We start from the raw sequence: 26,923 nt of genomic DNA on the forward strand, positions 1-26,923 counted from the left end.
TCATTACTTGGCTGGCTACTCCTTAGCCTTCTAGTCCCAGGTCAAACATCTCTTAAGAGGCTGCCTCATCTGATGCAAATGCTCTCCTTCCTGGCACCTGATCTTTCCCTTCTATGTGCTTATCACCTTACAGAATTGCTCACTTGCACACTATCTGCCAGAGAGAGAGGAGAGAGAGAGAGAGAGAGAAAGCTCAGCCAGGTCAGGGTCCCCATGTGCCTTTTCTTATTTTTTAAACCACTGTCCACCTAAGGTCAGCACACTGAATGGTTTGAGGTAGGCATGCAATACATTTTTGTAAAATGAATTCTAGACCATCATAAAGGCAATAATGTTGTGTAATGCTTCCAAAATGAAGCTCTGTACTCTTAAACTCTTAAAAGGCATTAAATTGTTCAGAGCCTACATTCTGAGAAAGATGGGGTGTTCGTTTCTCTATAGCTCACTTTCCAGACAAGGCTGTGAGTCAACTTTTCTGAAAATAGAGTTCGGCCATTACTTTTGGTGCAGGCTTTCCAAACAGCTGGCATGGCTCAGTGAAGTTCTGGAAACAACCAGAATTCTCTTCATGATTAAGGAGGCAGTGTACATTTATACAGGGCTAAGTTTGTCCCCAGAACCCTTTGGAGGAGTTCCTTTGACTTTTTGGTGGGTGTTATGTGTACTCATTTGCATGAGACTTTGCCTTCCTTGCCACATTCTTGGTTTTCCAAGTACCTTCTTTGTTTTTACTCTGCTCCATGTCCTTCATGCATGAAGCACCCCTACCATTGTCTCTTCATGCTCTCACCCATCCGTTCCCTCCCTTGGGTTAGCAGATCTCTAATGTCACTGTCACAGGTTTCCCAGCACTGTCTCACCAGTCTCCAGGAGGCTCCCAAAGCCTGGACTCTAGGCTTCTTCAGGGTCCAAAGGAAGATTTTCAGAACTGGTATCTTTGGGTACAGATGTCTATTCTTAGCCAAACACAGCAGCTCTTCATTTTCTGGTGCCTGACCATTTATCAAAGCTTTCACAGAGATTCTCAATGAATTGCCCTTTCTCTAAAACCCCTCTTGTTCTTCTTGCTGACCTTTTGCTACCTATACATTTAAGCTGTAACCTTCTGGGTCACTGTCCCTTTATTACTCTCCTTTTTTGCTTTTCTAATCAGTCCTTGCAATCTCGGAGTCTCACTCTGCATCCCTTCAGGCCTGTATCCTATATGGTGCTTTAAGTCATCAGGGCATGCACTGATGAATTGGACACCTGCCACTATCCCCCAACTCTTGAACTTCTACCAAGTTCCAAAAGCATCAAGTTGGGAACTAGGCCTTTAACACATGGGCCAATGGGGAACATTCCGGATCTGAACTATAGTACATAGCACGTATATGTATCAGAAACTATGCTTTAAAAACAGCACAATCTTCCCATTCGAGATAGTAGCAATCTTTATTTTACAGATTTTTTTCTTTTTTTGGTGGTACTGAGGTTTGAACTCAGTGTCTCGCACTTATTAGGCGGCACTCTACCACTTGAACCACTCCACCAGTCCTCATAGATTTGTTTGTTTGTTTTAAAGTAAATTAAGTAAGTAGAAAGACATCTGACTGTCACCACACATTTCATTAAATTCCTTTCGGGATCACGTGTTGAATACTTTTTCTTGCACATCAGTCACATGCCAAACCACATATGCTGTTATTTGTTCTACTTCACCCTTTGCTGTTCACATGAGTCAAAAATATGTGCATGAAACCAAGATCAGTAAATATACTAAAAACACTTACGGTAGGTGACAGGCTTATAGGTGATGTTCTTCTCTTTTTCTACATCTTGCAACTTGTTTAAAATTAACACTTTATTATTTTAATTATCAAAAATGTAAAAATTATGCTGAGTGTGGTGATTCATGACTGTAAACCCAGCTACGTAGGAGGCAGAGACCAAGAGGATCACTCTTTGAGGCCAGCCTAGCCAAAAAGTTAGCAAGACCTCATTCCAACCAACAAGCTGGGTATGGTGGCACACACGTATGTTCCCAACTATGTGGGAGGCATAGGGAGGAGGATCGTGGTCCAAGGCTGGGCCCAAGCAAAAATGCAAGATCCTATTTAAAAAATAACTAAAGCAGAAAAAGGGCTGGAGGCTTGGTTCAAATGGTAGAGTGCCTGCCTGTAAGCTTAAGGCTCTGAGTTCAAACCCTGTACCACCACCATCCCCTCAAAAAGTAAAGTTAGCTTTGTTTTCTTCTAACTAGAATGAGTGTAAGGATCAAATTTCTCCACATTTTTAACGGAAGGTTTCTAGGAAATGGAATAGGTATCTATTCTGAGAGCAAACCTAGACAGTGGAAAGACCTACTACTGCTGGTGGGATTTACTTTGGGAGTGCCAATAACCACTGCAGAAGGAAGCAGGGCTTCTGGGAAACCAGTGTCCATGGAGGGAGATGAGTCTTTCCAGAGAAAGTTCAATGCAGGCCTTTCTTCCCTGACCCCTGCCCTCTATCAGCCAATGCCAACAGAGGATGCCCAAAGTTTTAGTTTACAAATCTGCAACAAACCATAATTCCTTCATTAATATTAGACAATATAGCTTATAAAGCACATTCCCATAATTATTCCATTTGGGCCCTAATAACTCTAGAGGACATGTAGAGCAAGTATTATTTATCCCCATTTAACAGATGTAGACAGCCTCATAGAGGGACAGTTATTTGCTCAAGGTCAGGACTTGTAAGCTGTACAACTGGCATAGCAGAGTCCCTAGCTCCAATTATTTTACCTTTGGATTCTACAATCCTAAAACTCCTTATAAAGGTGCCAAATATTTAATTCCAAAAGCTTCTTTAAAAGGAAAGCAGAAAATCATTGAAATTCAGATGGGGCTCCTCTCTCCTACATCCAATTGTCCCTAGGTCTCTGGAAACATCAGAATTTGAAGGGTTTCCTATCCCTGACACCAAAGCTGCATTCCTGCCCTTAGAAGAACTTCCTAACACCAGTCACACTGCTGAAATGATGAAGCACATGTTACAATAGATACTTCATGTGGAGCCCCAAAGCCTGGACACTTCTATACCCTGCCCAGTTATCCATTCAACCAATAATCTCTTAAGAGTCCACCATGGAACACACACTGTATTAGGCTCTAGACTTGCAATGGATGCAAAACAGACACGATGCCTCCTTCTGTGGAATTATGAATTAAATGAAAGTCAGGAAAAATAACTGTACAAATACATCTTTACAAACTATGAGAAGAATCGTGAGAAAGCTGCCACACTCAGCACATCTCCCTTTCCTCTTCATTCACTCTCTTTACACTGTCTGTAGGTAGTCCCAAAGTTGTGATTACCTTACAGAATGCTTTGAGCCAGGCTGGGTACCCATTTATCTTCGTACAGTCTTCATAACCAATCTCCAAGGCAGGGACCTTTATGGTATTTCATCCTTACTCTAAAGATGAGGAAACAAAGACTCAGAGGAACAAAGGAAGTTGTCCAAGTTCTGACAGAAAAGAATTTGAGCTCAATTTGGCTGATGGCAAAGCCTTTGCTCTTACACCACTATTCAATGTTCTCAACCTTTGGGATTCTCTTCCCAGAGATGATACCCAATAATTATCTGTGTAATGAAAATATGTTCTGAGTAACCCAAAAGACTGTGACACAGGTTACACCAGAGGCACCTGGACACCCATGTTTATTGCAGCACTATTCACAATAGCCAAGTTATGGAAACAGCCAAGATGCCCCACCACTGACGAATGGATTAAGAAAATGTGGTATCTATACACAATGGAATTCTATGCAGCCATGAAGAAGAACGAAATGTTATCATTCGCTGGTAAATGGATGGAATTGGAGAACATCATTCTGAGTGAGGTTAGCCTGGCCCAAAAGACCAAAAATCGTATGTTCTCCCTCATATGTGGACATTAGATCAAGGGCAATCACAACAAGGGGATTGGACTATGAGCACATGATAAAAGCGAGAGCACACAAGGGAGGGGTGAGGTTAGGTAAGACACCTAAAAAAATAGCTAGCATTTGTTGCCCTTAACGCAGAGAAACTAAAGCAGATACCTTAAAGCAACTGAGGCCAATAGGAAAAGGGGATCAGGAACTAGAGAAAAGGTTAGATCAAAAAGAATTAACCTAGAAGGTAACACCCACGCACAGGAAATCAATGTGAGTCAACGCCCTGTATAGCTATCCTTATCTCAACTAGCAAAAACCCTTGTTCCTTCCTATTATTGCTTATACTCTCTCTACAACAAAATTAGAAATAAGGGCAAAATAGTTTCTGCTGGGTATTGGGGGGGGTAGAGGGAGGGGGCGGAGTGGGTGGTAAGGGAGGGGGTAGGGGCAGGGGGGAGAAATGAACCAAGCCTTGTATGCACATATGAATAATAAAAGAAAAATGAAATAAATAAATAAATAAATAAATAATAAAAAAGAAAATATGTTCTGAGTAGCCAGGCGTAATGGTGTACGCCTGTGATCGCAGCACTAGCGGAGGCTGAGGGAGGAGGATCATGAATTCAAGGCCAGCCTGGGTTCTGGGTTACATTAACAAGTTCAAGGCTGGCCTGGCTACATAGCGAGACCCTTTCTCAAAATGAACAAAAACCCAAGAATTAGGGATTTGGGTCAGTGGAAATGTGCTTGTTCAGTATGCTCAAGGCCTTGGGCTTGATGTGGAAAAAAGAAATTTCCTCTGAGTGTGCATTAGGATGTCTTTCCTACCCTTTCTGGATAGAGATTGCTGGTTTCCCAGAGCAGGGTTCTGTTGCTGCTCTTCTGCCTGGACCAATTCAGCGTGCTGGGACAGGTAGGGAGGGATGGAAGAGTATAACCTAACCAATGCCAGGACCACAAAGGGCTGACATCTTGCATCATGAAACTCCTACGGGAAGGTAAAGAGAAACATGTTTCAGTCCACTTCCTCTGGCACGCTTTTCCTAGACTACAGTACATGGTATACTAGTGTTACTGCTCTCTAGGAAAACACCAGTGAAAAGATCTACGTCAGGTGATAGTCTGTGGGGAGCGGGGAGAGGGGGACAGAGAAAGAAAGAAGCAGCAACACAGGAGAAACAGAAAAAAAGATTTTATAATCCTTCTTCCCTTATTTCTACAAAACATTAGGAAGAAGGAGTTCAGGTGACTAAGCAGACACCTACACTAGCCCTCCGTGCATGCACTATATAGAGAGAGACAGTGCTGGACCAGCAGCCAGGAGACCCACAGCTGGCCCTCTCTCTCGCCACAGGCAGGTCGCCTGTGTTCTGGGCTATTTTCTTATGTGTAAAATAAGAGTGTTGGTACTTTTATCTCCGATAGTCTATAAGTAAAGGTGGAAAAGGGCATAAATGACAAATCCCGAGAAAACGTATTTCACAGGTGTACACCACCATGACGAGAACTTTCTACATAGAGGGTCCACACTGGAATCTCTGTGTAATAAGGGACAGCATCTAGTCTCCAGTCTTGTTGGAGAGACACACATAGAATGTGGAGCCAGATGACCTAAGTCGGAATCTGGGCTCTGCCAGTTCCTGGTCACTGTTCTCTGGACCAGAACCTCATCTGTAAAAAAGCAGACAGGCTATTATATGTCTTGTGGCATGATAACCACTATAAGATGCACTGGCATTCAAACTACGTGGTCTACCTGAAAGATGAATGTGTAAAGTCACCGTGGAGTGTGACACTATGGTAGTGTAATGATGAGCTCTCTAATTTCTAAAAAAATGCCAGCAGCATTTGGGGAGAGATGTAAGTAACTCCAAAGTGAAAGGTGTTTTTTGGTTGTTTGTTTTGCAAAAAAGAATAGGAAATACATGGCATTGCATGTGCCCCTTAACAGACTAGCAGAGAAGACACAGAGGTGAGAAAGAAATGGTTCCTCAAGGTCAAGTATACAGAACTAACTGAGGAGCTAGGCTACAGGCTGCCTCTCAGCAGAAGGAGTCTAAGCAGGGATGCCGCCAGTGGAGTATCTTCATGTTGTTTTCAGCGAGGACCTGCCTACCTAGGCTCTGGTGAGACTCCTCATGGGAGCAGGCTTTCTCTCTTCCATCTCTAGGCAAATAGCTTGTTCCAGACCTAGACTCGCCTAGAGGAGAGGGGTGGACGTGAAAACTGCAAACGGAAGTTGTCATTCACTGGGAAAAAATACGTCTCTTGATAAATTTGGCATCCGCTGAGGAATCTTGGCAAAAATGAACTCACCACCTTGTTTGTGAGGGAGACCTAATCCTTACTTTGCCCAAGAGGCTTACGGGGCTTTAGAAAGGCACTCACATGCATTTTTTGTTTTGCTTTGTTTTTTAAGCCGTGCCAGCTGCATTTGTGTCTACAATATCTAAGATTTGTTCTGCTTTTTAGGATAGGTAACAGACATTCCATGCTATTCAAATGTCTCTAAATCTCAAACTTAAATGTTTCCAATGTTTGCTATCACCCAAAGCAGATGCTCTGTCTCCCAGCTAAATTGCTTTAATCCTGTGGAAGGACAATTTATATGGAAGGTGAGACACCAACATGCAGCCAGTATGTGGGAAAGAAAGTGCTTGCTACTGTAAGTAGAACTTTTCAAGGTGTTTGTAACTATACTTCCACAAGCTGAGCTTCTACTTACCCCCATCATTTCCCCTTCCCCCTGGTTACTACGGGGTAGCATAATATGGCCTAGGGTTTTTTCTCATTCTGTATGTCCCCACCCACCCCAACACTGAACATACACACTGGAGTGGCCTAATCAGAAAACCTGAAATGTTCCAAAATGCACAACTGTTTTTGCACTGACGTAATGTTCAAAAGGTTATTTTGGAGCATTTCTGACTCCTGAATTGGGGATGTTCTACTGGTAAAGCCAAGAATATTCCAAAATAGTAATCTAAAAAGACCCTCCAAGTTTTGGAACACCTCTTGGTCCCAAGCACTTCAGATACTCAGCACATATAAGACAAAGTAAGACAGGTAAACTCTGTTTTTAGTTCAGCATGGCATTCTCAAAACATCACTTAAAAATATTGTAATTGGCGCCTGTGTTGGGATTTATGGCTTACAAAGTATAGTTTACATAACACATTCAATCTCTGTAATGATCCTATGATGTGTTACAGAAAACTGAGGCACAGGTAATTTAAATAATTTGCTTGAGGTCACAAGCAAAGCAGTAAAGCTAGGACCTAACTACTACAAGGCTCCAACGGTGCCTAAGTATCTGTAGGCCAGAAGATCTCTAGAAAACAGAGCTGCCTGATTCCAGAAGAGCATAGCAATTCCTCAGTTCCGCATTCTTTAGGAGTGATGATGTGGGGTGGAGTCTACTTAGGACAACTTCTCCTCCCCTCTCCACCAGGCCTGCTTCATTTCCACCCCTAGTTCCAAGTCGTGACTCTGGGGCCAAATGGACTCTAAATGAGGAGTTTAAGAAGCTTCCAAACAGTGTCAGGAGAGAGCTCCAAGACAAAACTCTTAGCTAGCTTGTTGTCTTCACAACTGCAAAGCTGCATGCTCACTCCCAGTTTCCAGTGCCAGCCTGGTCTTCCAGGCCAGTAAGGAAACCTGCCTTTCATACCACTTCCATCAACATGGGTGCTTGGCCTCCCTAATGGCAACTCACTCATAAGCAGGTGGTTTGGAGAACTAAAGTCCAAGGGAAAGCAGGTAGGGCAGTGAGTGATCATGGAGTTTGCCTGAGCAGGACCACCCCTCCCCCTTCACTGGGCATTATCACAGGGAAGGGAGGTGCCTTAGGCAGAAGTCTGGCAAGTCACGGGACAGCCAGGCCAGGACAGCTTTGGGCAGAAAATACCCTAAGCAACGTCCATCAGCTCATAGGTCTCCTCCCACTGCAACCCCAACACGTCAAGCCTGGGAAAGGTATAACACCTAGGACAAAGAGGAGGTACTGGACTGTGACCCCCATTTCAAGAATCCAGCTGCGGATCAATGGCCTCCGCCTGGGCCAGACCAGGCTCAGTAGGGGAGGCAGCCTCTGCTCTCTACACATTCCAGCTGCTAGTAGTGAAGAGGTAACCATGGCAACCACACAAAGGCCTTAATGTTAGAGGCAAAGGCTGGAGGCAATGGTGAAGAGGCTGAGAGGGACTTCAGTGACAGTCCTGCATTCCCCTGACTTTAGCCATGCCTGTCTATTGTGACTCAGGCTAAGACTAAAGTGGAGTCTGTGCACAACTGAGCAGTCTGGCACAAGGCCTTAAGGCTGTCAGGGACAATCAGAGAGCTAAGATCCTCGTGGGGTCTTCTTCCAGATTTATTTTTTCCCTTTTTGGAGAGTAGAGCCCAAGTTTCTTCTGACAGTAATACTGCCCTGAGATAACACGGCTCGTGTGGATGAACAGAACTAACACTGGCATCTGCCAGTGTCTCCGGAGCTACCCACGCTGCACTGGCTGCATCTGCAAACAGACCTCTTCAGCGGTTGAGGAAGCAGCCCTGAGATTCCAGATCTCCAGTGAACCCTGCCTCAGGAAGGAAAGGCTTGGGTGTAGAGACCAAAAATCCAGAGTATCCAGCACAAAAAACAAGACTTGGGAGGCAGGGTTAAGTGAAAAGGCTCATATCTAAATAAGTAACAGGAGCTATGGGTGAGGCTGAAGTGGTAGAACACTTGGCCTTGGGTTCAATCCCCAGTACCGCAGAATGAACAAAAAGACCCAAAGTAATAGTACCATATAATACTGTATGTATACCTGTATATGGGTATGCATACTTCTTTCCCTTGACACTTGTTCATTATTTTAATGAAACAGCCAATGGAACTTTTGAAGCCTTCATCAGTTGGATTTTCTTTTCTTTTCTTTATTGGTGTATATTAGCTGTACGAAGTGATGGGTCTCGTAACTTTTCCACACATGCATATAATATACTTTGATCAGATTCAGCCCTCTATTACTCTTTCTCATCCCTCTTCCACCTACCTTTTTAAAGACATTTTATAATGGGTTTCATTTTGACATTCTCATATGTGCATACAATGTACTTGGATCACATTTACCCTCCCCCCATCACATTTTCTTTTCCCCCCTTCCCTTCCTCTGCTCCCCCTAAACAGTCCACTTCTTTTATATTCATGTCCCTTTTTGTTGTTATTGTTCTAGATTCTAGATAGGACCAAAAACATGCAATACTTGTTTTTCTGAGTCTGGCTTATTTTGTTTAACATCACTTCTATCCATTTTCCAGCAGGTGACATAAGGTTTGCAACCTACCACTTGGGACTGATTTGAACTCTGGGTGTCACACTCGCTAGCCAGGCACTCTACCACTTGACCCATACCCTTAAGCCAGGATTTTTATTTGAAGTTTTAGTTCAAGGTTCTCCCAAATCTGGGAGTTGAGAAAATGCCAATGGAAATAAGCAATGCTTTGAGAGAGCTGTCTTTTCCCACTTTCCCTTCCTTTTGGAGATCAAGGAACTATATCACATCATGTCAATCCCTACCCAGCCTTCACAGAGACTAGGTCAACTCCTATCAGGCAGCTTTGGTTCACAAAATGAGGGACTTACTACTTCTTAATTAGAGTCCTTGGGGGTAAGGTCTGGACTTCTGAGGGGCTGGGAAAAGAGCCTGCCATATTTATTGGTGTCACTTCGACACTCCCTCCTCCTAGCAATAAGGTAGATGGTCCATTAACTACTTAAGAACACACTAAGAGCAAAATACTCAGGAGGCTGAGGCGGAAGGATTGAGAGTCAGCCTAGGCAACAAAGGGAAACCCCATCTCAAAAATAAAAGAACACACTGGGCACTGGTGGCTCATCCTTGTAATGCTAGCTACTTGGGAGGCTGAGATTGGGAGGATCAAGGTTCAAAGCCAGCCAGGGGAAACAATTTGAGAGACCCCCATCTCCAAAATAACCAGACCAAAATGGACAAAGGTATGGCTCAAGCAGTAGAGCACCTGCCTAGCAAGCACACAGCCCTAAGTTCAAAACCCAGTCCCACAGAAAAACAAAACAAAAAACCCCAATAACTCCTCCTCCACCAGTGTTCACATGCATGCAGCCCCGCCTATAATGGAGCCACCTGGTCGGTGCTACTCTCTCCCTGCAATAATTAAATCTGAAAAATAATTTTACCTAAAAGAGAAAGTCAATGAACACCTATTACAGATTTCATCGATTAAGAAAGAGGATAGGAGGAGTGGCTCAAGCAGTAGAGCACCTGATTTGCAAGCGCCAAGTCCTGAGTTCAAACCCCAGTCACACACACACAAAAAAAAAAAAAAAAAAAAAGAAAGAGGAAAGAGGATGGTATTAGGTTCTATCCCTGACACATTTAATAATAGTGTCTACCCCTCAGGACTGTGAGGGGATCAAATCAGTCAATGGAAGGGCAGTTTCAGACAGAGTTTGGCGCTTAGTCAAGTACTGGGTAAGTGTGACCATTAACACCCTCCAGGTATCTGGCTAGTGATTTTACATGCATTTTGTCACTTAATCCCTGTACCAGCCTTAATCTGGCAAGCAGTAATGCCTCTTTCAAGGTATTGTTATCACTACTTTGCAGAAGCAGAGGCTCAATGAACCCCCACATCACCAGTAGGCAGCAGAACTCAGATCCAAACCTAGGTGGTGGTTCCACAGCCCTGCGACCGACCTTTCAACTGCCTTTATATAAGACTGTTTGGTTATTCTTAGTAAGAAACGCCAGTGTTTAAAAAACAACCAGGATATTAAACCTCCACTTTAAACCACAGGCTTTGCAAGCAAAACATATAATCCATGAAAAACCAAGACTAGCCCAAACTAGTGAAGAACACCCCTGAGAGATGTACGCACTTTCACACTCTAGTCAGACCTACAAGCCCTCAGATACAATGTCTTACTGTTCTTCACTGAATTCCCAGTGAAGTTCTCAGTAAATGTCCCATAAGTTTACTAAGTGAATTAGACCAATCCAAGGCCAAATGCCTCTTTGAAGTTGGCAAAGTATATAACATCTTTCCCAAATACTTTGTTGAACTTAAAACAATGAGAAACAGATAAGTAAACTATTGTCCTGTTTGCCACTTGCTGGCGAATTTTACTAAAAATTCAAATTGTATAATTAGTCCCTTTTTCAAAAACCACAATATTGATTTGATATAAAGATCAAGTTGTTTGGTTTTTTTTTTTTTCCCACCAATTGCTTTGGAAAGAAGATGTAATACATAAACATTCCACATATGTTCCCTTAAGACTATGTTACTCTTAATCTGGGATTTCAGTTTCGAATACTATACTAAATCAGTCCTCAAAAACAGGGGTTTGCCAATTTTTTTTTCCTTGTTTTGGGGGGGGTTGTTGTTTGTTTGGCAGTACTGGGGTTTGAACTCAGAGCCTCATGCTTGCTAGGCTGGTGCTCTTACCACTTGAGCCCCACCCCTTTTCTGTGATCAGTTTTTTCTAGATAGGGTCTCTCGAACTATTTGCCTGGGCTGGCTTTGAACCTTGATCCTCCTGATCTTTGCCTCCTGCGTAGCTAGGATTACAGGAAAGAGCCATCAGCGCCTGGCTCTGTGGGGTTTATTTTGATGGGGTAGGGAAAAACTTTACATTTAAATTCCTTACAAAGCCAAAAGAGACAGATGCATGTAATACCAAGTATACATGCCACAAAATCCTCCATCAACTTATATAAATGAGATGACTTTCACAAAGTGAAAGTATAAATGCTCCTATCACCAACACCAAGATCATGTATTCACCATAGTACACAGAAATGAGATATTTACTGAGCTAAATACTTTTAATCATTATTTAACGCAGTTCTCACAACAACCCTACAATGTTCTGAGGCTCAGACATTTCATTACTTCCTAAATAACACACACCTAGAGGCAGGGATGGAATGAGTACCCGTGTGCAACTCTAGAACCCAAGTTCCTCCTCTGAGCTAAAGCCTCACTGTAATGAAATGTGGTAAGTCTTCCACCTGGGTTCAATGGCATTTGGTAACTGCATACACCTATGAAACTAGCACTGAAGACAAGACATAAAACATTTCCATCACTCCAGAAAATCCCTTCTCATCTCTTTCCAGCCAACTCCCCCTACACCCCTCAGAAGCAGGAACTGACTTCAACTGTCAAGGTAAACATGGCCTGATCTAGCACTTCATATAGAGGACTGCTTATGTATCCTCTTTTTTCTTTTTTTTGGTGGGAAGAGAGGTGGGGGTTTGAACTCAGGGCCTCATGCTTGCTAGGCAGGCACTCTATCACTTGAGCCACTCCACCAACCCTTTTTTGTGTTGGGTATTTTCAAGATAGGGTCTGGAGACCTATTTGCCCAGGTCTGGCTTCAAACTTTGATCCTGCTTGATCTCTGCCTCTTGAGTAGCTAGGATTACAGGCATGAGCCACCAGTGCCCAGCTACTTATGTATTCTTTTTTTTGTGGTTCCGAGGTTTGAACTCAGGGTCTATACCTAGCCACTCCATCAGTCTTTCTCTGGTGATGGATTTTTTTTCAAGATAGGGTCTCATGAACCACTTGCCCAGGCTAGCTTTGAAACTCGATCCTCCTCATCTTTGCCTCCTGAGTAGCTAGGATTACAGGCGTGAGTCGCTGGCACCTGGCTTTTTGTACTTTTGTGTTCAGGTTCTTTTAGTGAACATATGCTTTGAGATTCATCCAGTTTCCTTTGAGTGTAGAGAGTTCTTCCTGTTGACTGCTCCTAAGTAATATTCTACTGTATGGATATACCACAGTTTACTCCCTTCGTTGGTGATGGATGTACGGTCACTTCCAGTTGTGGGCAACCATGAATACACTCTGTACAAGTCTTTTTCTGCGAACACTTGTTTCATCTATCTTGGGTAAATACTTAGGCATGGAGATACTGGGTCATGGGCTGGTATATGTTTAACTTTACAACAAATTTAGTTGCTAACCCTTGTACTCTAGTCCCTCAGAATGACAAGCTTATTAACATGTTTTATTTTTCCTCTTATATGACGAGTTCCCTGAGGGCAGGGAACCTATCCCCAGTTCCTGGGATGCCTCCCATATAGTAAATGTTTGCTGAGCAAATGAATAACCACCGTTCATACTCTTGTTTCTTCTATGGGTGTTAAGACAGCCTAAGAACTAGGTGAGGGCATGCATGGAGAAACATGACAGGCTGAAGGATGGGGGAAATAGGGGCACTGCGCATTCAAGTGAGGTAAAAAACTGCTCAGCCAGGAGACTTTCACTTCCTACTCTTCTTTTTGATATGGCCTTTTCTAGAAAGTGAACCCCTCTAGTGATCTTACAGGAAGAGTTGGTGACAGCTCCTGTTCAGGTGATACTACAGGAAGGGAGGAAGGTGTCACTGTAGTTGAGGTCACACAGCTAGAATTACATACACTTCGGTCAAACAGGAGGGGAGGCAAAGCAGCAATCCATGAAATCCTGCCCTTCTGGAAGTAACCAGCAAAACCAAAGAAAGAACTGCTAGAGCTGAGGGGAATATCCTCCAACAGAAACGACGGGGATTCTTGGTTTGCGTCAATGCGCCCTATGACTTCTATGTGAACATGGAAGCAAGAATACATTTTGAGGAGAAAAGTAGAATGTGGAAGGTTTCAAAATGTAACCACCAGGAAATAATAACTGTCTGAATGGGTCTGGGTCTGCTTATCCAGATGAGTATTATGCAATGTACACAGATATCAAAAATTACATAGCATCCCAATTTTTATGTCAATTAAAAAATAAATGGTGATTTAAAAAAAATGTAATCAGATTCGACTTGCAAGATTAAAAGTTAAAAACGCAGATCGTAAACTGGGTGCAGGGGTCTGTGCCTGTCCTCCCTACTGGGAGCCCAGGAGTTCAAGGCCAGCCTGGGCAACATGGTGAAACCTTGTCTCTGACAGGAGAAAGACAGAGAATATATACGCTCAGGCTCACCACCCTTAGTTCAAAGGCTTATGACACATTTTCGTCCAATCTGGAGACAAAACTTAATTCCCATGAATCAATCCCTTTACTTTAAACCACAGCATTTATTCTGCATTCAACACGTAACTTCCTAGAAAGCAACTGAATCATTGTTGATTGTCCATCACAGAAAAGGACTGATAAGTTCTAAAATAATCTAAAATCTTCCAGACCAAAAGAATTCCTTCGTTTCACATAAATCAAAATAGGGTTTCACCTCATACTGGCTGAGGTACTTTGGGCAATAGTTCTTTCCTTTGGTCCCAGGTCAGAGGTTGGGAATTTGCTTAGAATTCCTCAATTCTGTGGATCTGAGAGGTGACCTGTCTTCCTTTATTCAGACAGTACTGTGCTGAAGTGGCCTAGGCAGATGGATGTTTATCCTATTCTTAAAATCTCCAGGGAAGTAAATTCTCTACAACATCCCTTGGTAACCTTCTCCAGGGTTTTATCAAGGGTTGGGTGAGGAAGTTCTGATGTAGGAACCAATAAAAATATTAACTCTATGAGCCAAGCTATCAGAGCTGGAGAGGGCTTGTGTTTGGCATTTTGCCTGAAGGATGGAGGGATGTATTTACAAAACAGGCTGTACAAACAGAAACCATTTGTCAGGGGCAGATGCGGAAAGTTGATTCAAGAGAAATTGCCTCAATAAAGTCTGTTCCAAACTGGGAACAATGTGAGCAAGTTATTGTTAGTTATAATATTTTAAATAAATTTATTTTCTTGTCCATTCCTAGCTTAGTCTCTAAACCAGGTGTTAGTGATGCAAAAGAAAAGCTATAGCTGCAAAGTTTTCAAATGATCAGATTTTTTCTATGAAAAAAAGAAAAAACTAGGTCTTAGTAAGCCAACATATGTTGTTATGTTTACTTCTTTCTCTGTTCTGTAGTCCTCTGTCTCTGCAACAATCGTGTAGTACTCTTAGAGTGGGGAGGGGGAGAAAAGAAACATAAAAAAGGCAAAATAACCATCAAAATTAACTGAAATCTAAATCAAATTCTGGTGAAACTATTTACAGGAAAGATTAGTCATATATCTGATCAAGGTACTTCTAATTAGAAAGGGTCATTTAAGTAGCCCTAAAAATAATCCTAAACAGAAAATGCACAAACTATCTTTGGGAGTCTAGGACTTCCTGTTGCACCCTGGGGGGGGTCTCACTGTAGTCTCTCCGAGGACGTTGTGTGCATGTGGGCGCCCAGCTGCTCCCGGTACACAGTGCCTCGCGACAATGCTGGGGTTGGGGGAGGGTGTAGAACCAAACACATCAGAGAGGAAAATGCCCCATCCCACTCCAAAGAATGCCCTCCCTGTGTGTTGAAATTTTATGACACGACCTCAGCCCAGCAAAGTCGTTTTCTCCTCTGGCATCTCATGAAAGCAAAGGTCTGCTATCAATTCATTTTCATGCTACCTGACAATGAAACACACTTTAAAAAAAAAATAATTGCCTTGAGATCTGGAGGTGGGTGGGACCTGCGCGCCCCTCCAAGCACTTTGGGGACTTTCCTATAGACACAAATCCAGTAAAATGAAGAAAGGCAAGGCGTTCTCAACTCCATAGGGGCCCTCGTGGGAAGCAATTTATCAAAATTAAAATGTTTCACAGATGATTTCTTCTGAAAAGTTTTCATGCTGTCAATAATCAGCCATTCTTTTTCCTCTTGGAGTGGCAGCCTCTGCCTTCCTAATAACCCAGCCGGGGCCTGGAGCGTCAGGAGCCGCTCGGAGCGCGCCACCTGCCCGGCTGCGGGGTGGAACGCCGGGCCTGGGAACCAGCGCAAGGCAGGGTCTGCAGAGCCGCCACCACACCGGACCGCACGCTGTAGAAAGTCGCCGGCCAGCTGGCCAGCACCAGCCCTGCAGCCCCCGAGGCACAGCGCAGCCCGGCGCGCCCGCCGCCGCGAGGGGACGCGGACAGAGCCCCGCACTCACCATCTCCGCTCGCCGCGCCGCCGCCGCCGCCCCCGCCTCCCGGCCGCGCCGGGCTCCGCTCAAGCGCCGACGCCAAGTTCAAACCTCACCGCCGCTGCGAGGAGGCGGGAGGCGCGGAGACATCGCCCGCGGGGCTCCAACGCGCTCAACAATGGGCCGCCGGCCGCGCCCTGCGCCACCGCGCGCGGTTACGGCTGCCGCAGGCCCGGGGCGCGCGGCGCGAGGACTGATCGCGCGCGGGGGCCGCCGCGGGTGCGGCGCTGCACCGCCACGCCTCCCGCCCGGGGGCCGCGCGCCGCCCCGCGCCCGCCGCCCGCGCCCCGGGGCCGCGCGCGCCCGCTCTGCGCTCCTCGCTCCGCGCTCGCCACCAGGTAATCCCACAGGAAGCCTCCCCGATTGGCCCGCGCTCCGCACCGCATTTGCATTTCAACGGCAAAGGAGGCTCCCCAAGGTTTGAAAACCGACCCTAGGACCGCAGAGCCGCGCGCTCGCCCAGCCGCGGTCCTTGGGCCCTTGTGGGATTTAGGCGACCCGCGCACACACTGTCTCTTCTGTCAATTCGCACTCAGGTGTCTTCATCGACTCCTCATTTCGAAATTAAGAGGAATTCCAAAGCAAAAAATCTCAACCTTAACTCGTGCTCGCTTTTCAGGAGCAATACAGTTAGTAATTGACCAGATGAAGCAAGGTAAAAAGTTCACATCTTGAAAAAAAAAAAAAAAAAAAAAAGCTCACATTACGAGGAAAATAACCTCCTTTTCCCTCAGTAGGTCCTCTTTTCAGAATAAGTCAACCAGAGAGATCCAGGTGGTTGAGGATGGGGTAAAGCTGGTGACGCCTCACTGGCCGGCCCTTTAAGGTCCCACCTGAGCATCATTTCAGATGAATGAGGGAGGGCCGATTAACTCGGTGGTTGCGACTGTTTTTTTGCAGATTTTTTGTTTGTTTGTTTGGGGTTTTTTTGGTACAGAAGTCTGAACTCAGAGCCTTGCGTTTGCTAGACAGGTGCTCTACCACTTCAGCCACGCCCCCAGCTCTTTTGCAGAGTTTTGATTCAGCTTGCAATTTGGAGGAGTTAGACAGTGGGGACATTAGTGCTTGCTTTGCACTTATGACACAGATGCCAGTTAATACTCTTACAAGAAAGGATGGCGTTATTTTCAGTTTCATCATTCTTCAAAGGTTCTTCCAGCCTCTTTTAAAGGAGGTAAGATTTTTCTTTTTGCCCTCAGAGAGTACTTTGAATTGTTTTCAGTGTCATCTCCAGAGAATAAAATAATGGGTAACATTCAAATTTAGCTTTATTCTCACTGAGCAGAATCCCTGTTGTGAAATTCCCAGGTACTGTGTCCAAGTGAGCACTAACTAGGCAGGAGCAGATGGACGCCTCAGTTGATACCATTTGTTATATTGGGGAAAGGAGGGCACTGCAGGAGCAGTGGCAGCCACAGGCTTCTTCACCGAAATCTTCATAGACAGCCTCACCTTACCCAAAAGGTATTATCCCTGTTAGAGTTGTATTTGTTTTACATGTGGTGTCACAGCAGGTACAAGCACATACACACGTGTGTCAGAGTCACGAGATAGTTGCTAGGCACTGGAAGCAGGGAGACAGGTTGCCTGTCCTGTGTCTTAATGGCCGATGGGAAGAGGCAGGTGATGTGCACAACTAAGCTTGAGGAAGTGGTCAGCCCTGACAGTTTATAGAGCTCTCTGCTGCTGCACCATATTGGCTGCAGAGCACAGCCAGGCACCCTGAGGACAGAACAGGCAGGGCGTCCTCTCCTGCTGCTGCTTTATCTTGCATTCTGAGTCCTCAGGGTCAGGCGATCTCTCCTAAGGGTGGAATAGATACCCCTGTGCCTGTGTGAAACCTTACTTTAAATTGAGAGCGAAAACACACTTGGGCTCCACATCTTCCCTCCCACACAGCCTGTATTGTACTGGTGAAATTCATTCCTACCGCCAGACCTGCTCATTCCTACAGGGCTTCCCCTGTACCACAGGTCCTGGAAAAATACCTTTTTTTCTTTTCTTTCCATTTTATTTTTATTGATTTACTTATTCATTTGGTGTTTTAAGACTGGGTCTCGATACATAACCTAGCCTGGCGTGGAACTCACAATGCTCCTGCCTCAGCCTTCTGAGTACTGGGATTACAAAAGTCTACCACCATGCCTGGTTTAAAAAAACAAAACAAAAAACAACACACACACTTTTTGCTTGTATCTGCAATTTAGAGGCATTGTCAGATATTTTTAGGTGGAAGGAAAGCAGCCTGTCTCGAGGGATCGAAGGTGAGACATTAAGAAATCTGAAGCCAGGCACCGATGACTCATGACTGTAATACTAACTACTTGGGAGGCAGAGATCAGGAGGATGGTGGTTCAAGGTCAGTCCAAGCAAATAGTTTTCAAGACTTTATCTTGAAAATTCTCAACACAAAAAAAAGGGGCTGATGGAGTGACTCAAGTGGCAGAGCAAGTATGAGGCCCTGAGTTCAAGCTCCAGTGCCACCAAAAAATAAAAAAAGAAATCTGAGCAACAATACAAAACTAAACCAACATTTCTCTGCATGAGCTGAGAGCAAGTTCACTACTCTGGTACCTCAGTTTTCCTGCAAATGGCTTGCCTCTGACTTCCCAAAGACAAGCCAGTAAGGGATCCTGAAGTACTTACACATGCCCAATGTGCATAATATAAACTCCAAGCCACCTATTAAAGATGTTCCTGTAAAGTCACACTGCACTTCAGTTCCTACACTAAGATTCTTTCGGAAATGATGCATCACATTAGAACCCAAAGCCATTTTTAGTGAAAGAAATACATTGATGAAGTAATAAAGTTTTATTAAAACAAAAAAAGTTACAACATTGTTAGGAAGAACCAAATAAGAAAAAAACCCTGCCTGCTCTTAAAGAGGGTCTGCACAGCCAGTCTGGAACTTGCGACTTGTACACTTTGTCTTTAATTAAAATCACGACACTTTTTCTTTTAACATCTTAATGGAGATATAATTCAAAAACCACTAAAATGTACACTTTTTTTTTGCTCCCTCCCTTCCCCAAAGTCTTCTCTATACTGGAGTGGGTGAAAAAGACGAGAGAGGAGTAAATGTCCCTTGGAATCGGGCACTGTGGCACCAGGGTGAGGTGACAAGGTTCCCATGGGACAGGGATCATGAGTTGAAGTGGCTCATGGCACCAGTGAAGGCACCTTGCATTCATAGGCCAAAGCAATGTCCTCTGCTCGCAAGCATTTTCACTTACAAACCCAGTGTTAGAGAAATATGACTGCCTTGTAAAAATATTTAAAGTCACAAATTAGACCATGCCATGTGAGAATCTCATATAACTCAGAACAATCTGATTCATATCACATACAGGTGTAGAAGTTTGTTTCCACTACAATTGCCAGGCTTAGTAGAATGGAAAAATCTGTGAGAATTAGTGCTTTTACCAAACAAAAAGTTCTAGAAATTTATAGTTACTGAATTCTAGAATGTTCTGAATCTCTGAATTCTAAAATGTTCTTCAGAAGAACAATATCAATATCTGTTGAATATTGAAAATCCATTCTAGGGACTGTGTAACAGTTAATATAAACAAAACACAACCAAGAAAAACACATCTGAAATATGAACTCTTTGCTTTATAAAGAAAATAAGAAGAAGAATATAGAGTGTGCTGCTGTCTCAAGTGAGCGTCTGAGTTTCATGGTGACAAAACTTGTAGTGTAATATTTGAACCACTCACCACAAAATATGAAAAATAGATGACTACAATGTTAAAATGAAAACTTAAATTGCAGAAATGCCTAAGACCACTCCAAATCTTAGAAATGATCTATTTTATGAAGGGAAATTTCTTTCAGCTTTCAGAGTTACTTTGTCTTTCCAACTGACTGTTAGCTCTTCTAGCATAGTCCTTTCCCTTAAAGAGCCTGCAGGCTCCTGGGCTCCTCACCCCTCTCTCCTTATTTAAGCCATCTTCAACCACAGACAGCTAAGTCATATTTACAAAGGCACCTCCAGGTTTCAGTTCTTTGTAGCCCCAGGACTAGGGTCCTAAGGAAAGGCCTTTATGCAAACTAGCTGTAACCAAGACTTTGTAGAGCCTTGCAGACATCAGAACCCAAGGGAAAGAGAACAAAACAAGAGCCTTCAAGCAAAAATTTAGCAGAAAGTTGTGGAATTCCATAGGTTTTCAGATTCATATTCTATCAGCATCTTGGATGAAAATATCTAAAAATAAATAAAAATCAAGAGTAGGACTGTATTGGCTGATAACAACTGTCAGCAATCCTGGTCATTGCTCATCTATGCACCTAATCCTCACTTGTCATTGTTATGTCACCAACCACACTACACACTTTTCTGGACGCAAGGAATTAACTTCTATACTTAGAATAATCTGACAGTACAAAGTAAGGCAGGCCCAGTTCTAGGTATGGTGTAAATAATACCACCAAACTTTCAATTCCACTTATATTTTAGTTGACAGAGGATCATTCAAGAAGTTTCAGGGGCTAGGTGTGTAGCACAGTGGTTGAGTACTTGCCTAGCATGGGTGAGGCCCTAATTCAATACCCAGCACCACAGAAGAGGAAGCGGAAGAAGAAGGAGGATAAAGAAAAAATTGTTCAGAATAGTTTAAGGGAATTTTCCATTTTTTTTTTTCTTTCTTATCTTCCTTTCTCTCTCATTGACCCATTTCAATTCAGTTACCACCGATTGAGTGCCTGCTGTATGACAGGTTCTGGAGTATCAGTGGACAAGGTCCTAGCCCTGACTTCAAGAAACTCACAGTTTAGTGGAAAGGTCGAATCTTTAAGGAAATTATTTCAGAGCCAGGCACTGTAATCCCAGCACTTGGGAGGCTGAGGCAGGAGGATGGATGGAGGCCAATTTGAGGCCAGCCTGGGCTATACAGCAAGATCCTGTCTCAAACATAGAAAGGAAAAAAACAAAGGAAAAAAATAAAAGGGAGGGAGGGAGGATTTGCGCCCCATGAGATAAAGCTAGTGGAATGGTTAAGAACATGAACTAGATTCAATAGCTTGCTAACTTAGGGCAATGTGAACTGATCTCACTAAGCCTCAGTTTTTCTTCTGTAAAATAAGAACAATTATACCTCCCACAGAAGGTTATGATGAAGATTATACTGAATAATCGCTGAGTGTGTGTGTTTGGGGAGGGGTAACAGTGAGATATTGATTGTTCTTATTGTTGAAGTCCTGGTAGGCCCCGGTCTTTCCTCCCAGCTGGTGCCATGCATGAGCCAGGAAGGGCTGACTCATCAGAGCACATAGGACAAAGGAGACTAGGCTTAAGACTTGAGATTTAAAAGAACACTCAATGAGTCACAGGCAGTTTTCCTCCCCAACAGACATTCTAGGACTGAAATGGAGGGCAAGGAGGACCTGGGGGGACGAAGGGGCATTAGAATTCTGGAAGAATTCTGAGTTCTCAATAGAGAATCCAGAGGCTCAGAATTTGGGGGCAGAAAATGTGTGGTCCCTGACCCAGGCAAGATCTGGAGAGCACAGAGTGGAGACAGGATGTGTGTGTGTCACATCTGGGCTGGGGACAGCTTCATGCTTTCGCACAATCCTCCCACCCACAGTGGTCAGGAGAGGCAAAATGTTTCTGCTAAAGCCGAGATGATACAGAGTCTTGATCCATCTAAGGAGGCAGCAGACACCACCATCCCAGCTGGGAACGTGACCAGACACCAGCATGGGCAGATGGGGTGCAACACGAAGACCAAAGGGACAATCTTACATGGTCCTCCCCTCCCGCCCTCCCACCCCCACCACCACCACCACCACCACCACAAGACTCTGTCCAGGCCTCTTACAAGACAGCTGTAGCCCCACAAGCTAGAGGAGACCCCGAATTGACGGACAATAAATTATCTCCCCAGCTAAATCAAGTCTCAAAACAGAAATTATGGTTGGGATTTTTTTTTTTTTTTAACAGAAACAGTTGCATTTGTTCCATAATTATGTCTGTGGCTCAAGGTTTGAACCCAGGAAACATTCATGGGCCCGTGGGCTCTCAATAATGGTAGCTAGGATTATGTTGATGACTAGTTCTGTGTCCTAGTAGCAAGCACAGGAGAGAGAGTGTTTGTGTCAGGGATGGATGTACAGGGGTTGTTTGAGACTTGTAGGATGAGTAGCAGGCGGGAAGGAGCAGTTCAGGGAAGGAAGTTTGAAGGTCCCAAAGCATCTAACAGCATGGGCCAATTGAGATAGTGCAGGTAATGTCACAAGGGCATGGACAGGTGACAATGAGTGCACAGAGAGGCGGGTGTTGAAAGACAGTGGCCTTTTGGCCATCTGCAGGACTTGGACTTTCTCTTATAGGGAAAGAGAAATCATCAAAACTTTTACACTGGCATCATGACTGGCTCTACACACGGAAGAAGCCACACTGATTTGCGTGGAGGATAGGTTGAATGAGAGGGGCTAGGCTCAATGACTTTGACCATATGCCTTTGTCACTTAGGTGAAATGACATTCCAGTGGGGCCAGCATTGCGTAATGGCTCAGAGTACAGTTTCTGGAAGCAGTACAGGTGCATGTGAGTCCTGGGTGTGGCGCTTACTCTGTGACCTTGGGCTGGTGATTTACCTCGGTGAAGCAGCTCACTGCTGTGTGACATGGGAGCTAAACACTGGGCTCTTGGCATTGTAAATCCAATACTTCATGCAAAGGACTTTCAAAACTGCCTGGCATAAAATAAGTGCCTATTGAAGTTGGGCTGTTTTGAATTTAGGCAGCACTTGAAATCGTCATTAAATCTACATGAGGGAGAGTGGTGATTATATTGGAGAACATTTATAAAGTCTTCAACTCATGGTATTCATTTACATTTTGGTCAACTGAGCAAAATTTCAAGAAGAAAATCCACTTTGTGAATTTATTCATAAAAGGTAGAAATCAAGTTGAAATTCAGATAACTAAACCTCACAGCCTAATACTGATTCGGGTACTTTGTAAGGGAGAAAGTGGTTTTCCTTTTCAACCTTGAAGCTCTGAACTGGGTTGACATGAACCACTAGCAGCTGCTACCTCCAGTTAAAGGAGAGGCAGCAACTTTCTGGATGAAAGTGACGTATTTGGTATGTGAAGGGCAGTGACTTTGAAAAAGGCATGTGATCTTGGTGACAATGAGAGCTGCCAGCCCAAGATCCTGAAAGGTAAAACTCCGCTAGTGACGACAGGCCCTAAAGAGCTTGGGTTCAACTAGAGTGCACTCAAATCCTAGTATGTCCTTGTCACCAGGAGAACGTGCACAAGGGACTAGAGAGGCAGAGTATGCAGGTGTGGACAGGATTGAGCCAGACGGCACTCAGAACTGAAGCTGTGCCTGCACAGAAGCAAGGACGCTACTGTCTGTCAAGGCAAGTGAGGATTTGAGTTAATGGTCTCCCAGAAGCCTAAGACCTGAGGACTGACATCTTTTCTAGAATACAACCCCATATGTATAGAAACTATGACCCTCTTATTTTACCCCAGAAAAATACTCGTGTTTTCTTAAGCTATAGATGAAGATAAAGACAGATTTAGGGAAGGTATGAGGAAAGGAAGCATTACTGATTTAGACATGGAATTAGTCCAGTTCCTGCCCTGGCTTGTGATTTCTTCTCCCCCACCAGGCAAACACTGAAATTCATGGATGCTCAAGTCTCTCATGTGTAATGGTGTGGTCTCTGCATGTAATCTCCTGTAGACTTCAAATCCTCTCTCTGTTACTTCTAATACCTAGTAAAAGGGAAACACTACGTAAATAGCTGTCATACTATATTGTTTAGGGAATAAGACAAGAAAAAGTCCATACACAATGAGGACAATCAAAACTTCATAAGCCTAACTCCATTTTTGATCCACGGTTGGTTGATTCTCTCATACAGGGAGTAGACTGTTCTGCTTCCCTGTCTGAGCACCTGCTTGACGACCCGGTGGGGAGACAGCCAGAGAGACAGTGCAAGAGATGAGAGATGAAAAGGAAGAAAGCCTCAGCCAGGAGGAGACCTGGAATAGAAAACACCAGTTTGCCGGAGGGCAGTGGGGCCGGTTTCAAGCCAGGTTGAGGGGTCTGACTCTCATCTCATGCGATAGAGAGAAGAACTGGAAACTGATACGCTGGCATGCAAAACCAACAAAATGACGCATAGAAAGCTGCTTTAACGAATAAAGGAATCATGTTTTTCCACTGCTTACAGACCCATGACTCATTGCTTCCTTGACTGAAAGACACCAACAATGACCTCTTCGTAACAGGACAAAGCATCAACAACAAAACCAGAGTTACTTTTAAAAAACCTCACTGATTGATTTGGAACTCCTATCTTTACATTGTTTCAGAATTTGGGCCTTTCAAAAAAGGACCTGTTGTTACTCTTATTTATAGCATCAAGATACCTATTCTACTGCTTAGGTGTTCTTTCAAAGACTCTAGTATAAGAAGTCCTGACTACTGTTTTGAGTATTTAAATGTCACTTCTGTGATCATTGCTTTAAGAACAGCCCAAGATGCTTTGAAAAAGTAACTTCAAGTGATTAAAAACAAGGGAAGTTGCTGGGGTAAAACTAATTAGGATTTTGAAAATACAGATGACTATGGTTTACTGCTACTGAGGTTCAGGTAATGTGGTATTGAGTGTGTACCTGTTTTTCAAAAAGGGCTAAATCTTTTTTGATGCTCCTGGTTTTTGTTTTTAAGTCTTCATTTGTAAACCTTAATATTTATCTTTGAAAATAAAAATTTTCCACCAGCAAGTTGGCAACTTCTTTGGTCTTGAAGTACCAGTTTCTTTGGCTCTCAAAAGAAAAACAGAAGAATTGAATGTAGTTCCTGTTGACATTTTTGGCAGTCTCACTTTCACGACTGACTTAAAGAAGCCAAGTCACCTCCCTTTCTTCTTTAAACACCTGCAAACAATGTGCTACCACAAGTGAGTGGAGCCACCAACTACCATGATGACTCTTTTCAGAGAGTTACTTTTCTAGGATTTTTTCATCTGCCTCAAATCCCACATTTTCTTTTACGCTTTCACATAGAGTCCAGGCAGAGGAAAATCTGTCTTTACTTTCCAGCTTATTTGTTTTTAAGCCCAACTTTCTCCCAGTAGGCGTTCAGGAAACTGTTCAACTCCAAGCCGGATGTCAGTACTATTCCGCATTCTTTAGAGTTCTTGCCTAGGAACCAGAAGATAAGATGGGAGAGAAAATTTATTTTTAAAGTTCTTGTAATCAGCACATTTGGGAGGGATCCAAAATGTGCTTGTACATGGCCAAAGGCAAGAAGATAACAGAATCCTGAGCAGATCTAACAGGCTCTTGGCCACCTTGCCAGAGGAAGAGCTGAGTGACAGACTATATATATACATATATACAGCAGGCACCATTTTTTAAGCCTGGTATTAGTCCGCACCATGCCATGTTTTTTATTTTTTCTAATTTTCCAGTCCCACATTATATACAAGAAAACAAAGCCCAGCTGGGAGCCAGTGGCTCACACTTGTAATCCTAGCTACTCAGGAGGATCAAAGTTTGAAGCCAGCCCAGGCAAATAGTTCCTGAGACCCTGTCTCAGAAAAAAAAAATCACAAAAAAGGGCTGGTGAAGTGACTCAAAGTGTAGGCCCTGAGTTCAAACCCCAGCACTGCAAAAAAAAAAAAAAAAAGCAACTTTTACTCACAAATTTAATGGAGGATGAGCAAAGCCCTAGATCTTTCCAGAATGATCTTTCCCCTCAGGAAATGGAAACTGAGTACATCCCCCCCACCCCAAACATCGTGCCTTTTCCTAAACAAAGGGCACTCACTCTGCGCAATTCCATCCTTACTGCTGTAGCTCTAAGGACAGAGTGTTTTTAAAGATTTAAATAAGTCAAATAGTCACCATTTTGTAAGCAAGTCCTGGTTTCCCTCCTAGGCACCTGACCCACATTTTTCTTTGCCTGGGTTCTAGTCTCTGCCTTAACCCCAATCTCCACTATGGAAATGCTAGCCAACCTCCTACCACCTGCAACCTGTACTCCCTTCTCAGTGAAACTTCTCTGATCTTATCCAAAGGACTATCTCCCTCCTCTAAATGTTCAAAACTGCACCATTCAATCAATCATCTATTACAGCTCTTATCACATTTCACCTTTAATTAAGCCATTGTTGCCATTAAAACAAAACCTCCCCTCCTAACCTAACAGTGTTCTTCTAGGAGCAGGGATTCTGCTTTATTCATCTCTGATGCCCCACTGTGCACAGCACAGACAGATATGGTTGAATTATGATTTCTAGGGCTGGTAGAGTGGCTCAAGCAGTAAGAGCACCTGGATAGCAAGCGTGAGGTTCTGAGTTCAAACCCCAGTGCTGCAAAAAAAAAAAAAAAAAAAAAGATTTCTATGGACTGGGAGTTTAGCTCAATGGTACAGCACTTGGCTTAGCATGCCCAAGGCCCTGTGTTTGCTCTCCAGCACTATAAAAAACAAAACAAGAAAATCACCAACTATTTATTCAAGGCCACCCTAGGGTTATACAGGAAGACCCTGTCCCCCCCCCCCAAAAGTTCCCCCACTGTTAGACACAAGTCCATCATCTTTGCATCTGTTTGTTTTGCAGTGCTGGGGATTGAACCCAGGACTTTGTGCTAGGCAAGTGTTCTACCACAAGGCTACATCCCAGTCCTCCATCATCCCATTTTTATGAGTCCAGGTTGTCCTTGTCCTCCACTGTTGATGTGAGTCCCGTTCTTTCAAGATCTTTCCTCAATTGATCTAGCCACTTTTTTCCCTTGAATGTGTGACTTTTGGGAGGTTACCATAAACCGCTGTGAACTACTTATGCATGTTTTGTATTCCCAATTAGATCTCCTCCTGGGGCTAATCTTCCTGGAAGACACTGCTGTTCATGTTAGTGAAAACAACTTTTACATTTTGAGCAGTGTCTTGGGCAATCTGCCGAATGCTTTATTTACCTTTGCTGTTTAATCTCTAAAGAATTTCTGGGTCCCTTGTCCCTCAGCCTGCTATAATAAGCTCCAG

The 26,923-nt window shown here is 43.8% G+C and overlaps 1 protein-coding gene across 15 annotated transcripts in view; it reads right to left on the bottom strand.

Moving 5' to 3' along the window:
* Shroom3 (shroom family member 3) overlaps positions 1–26,923 on the bottom strand; it is a 308,366-nt gene that overhangs the window by 65,419 nt on the left and 216,024 nt on the right. Inside the window, exon 2 of one of the 15 annotated variants that reach the window (XM_074041954.1) lies at positions 24,550–25,080. The exons of 12 other annotated variants lie outside the window; for them this stretch is intronic. Coding sequence is in view for 1 of the 3 variants with exons in the window: in XM_074041949.1 (XP_073898050.1) it covers positions 3,342–3,376 (35 nt within the window). In the remaining 2 variants the exon portion in view is untranslated. Of the gene's footprint in view, positions 1–3,341; positions 3,443–15,873; positions 16,055–24,549; positions 25,081–26,923 lie in introns of those variants that run through there. 2 more of the 15 variants (XM_074041949.1, XM_074041953.1) reach the window with 2 other exon arrangements.

The sequence above is a fragment of the Castor canadensis genome, chromosome 9 (assembly GCF_047511655.1).
Source record: "Castor canadensis chromosome 9, mCasCan1.hap1v2, whole genome shotgun sequence".
Classification (NCBI taxonomy): domain Eukaryota; kingdom Metazoa; phylum Chordata; class Mammalia; order Rodentia; family Castoridae; genus Castor; species Castor canadensis.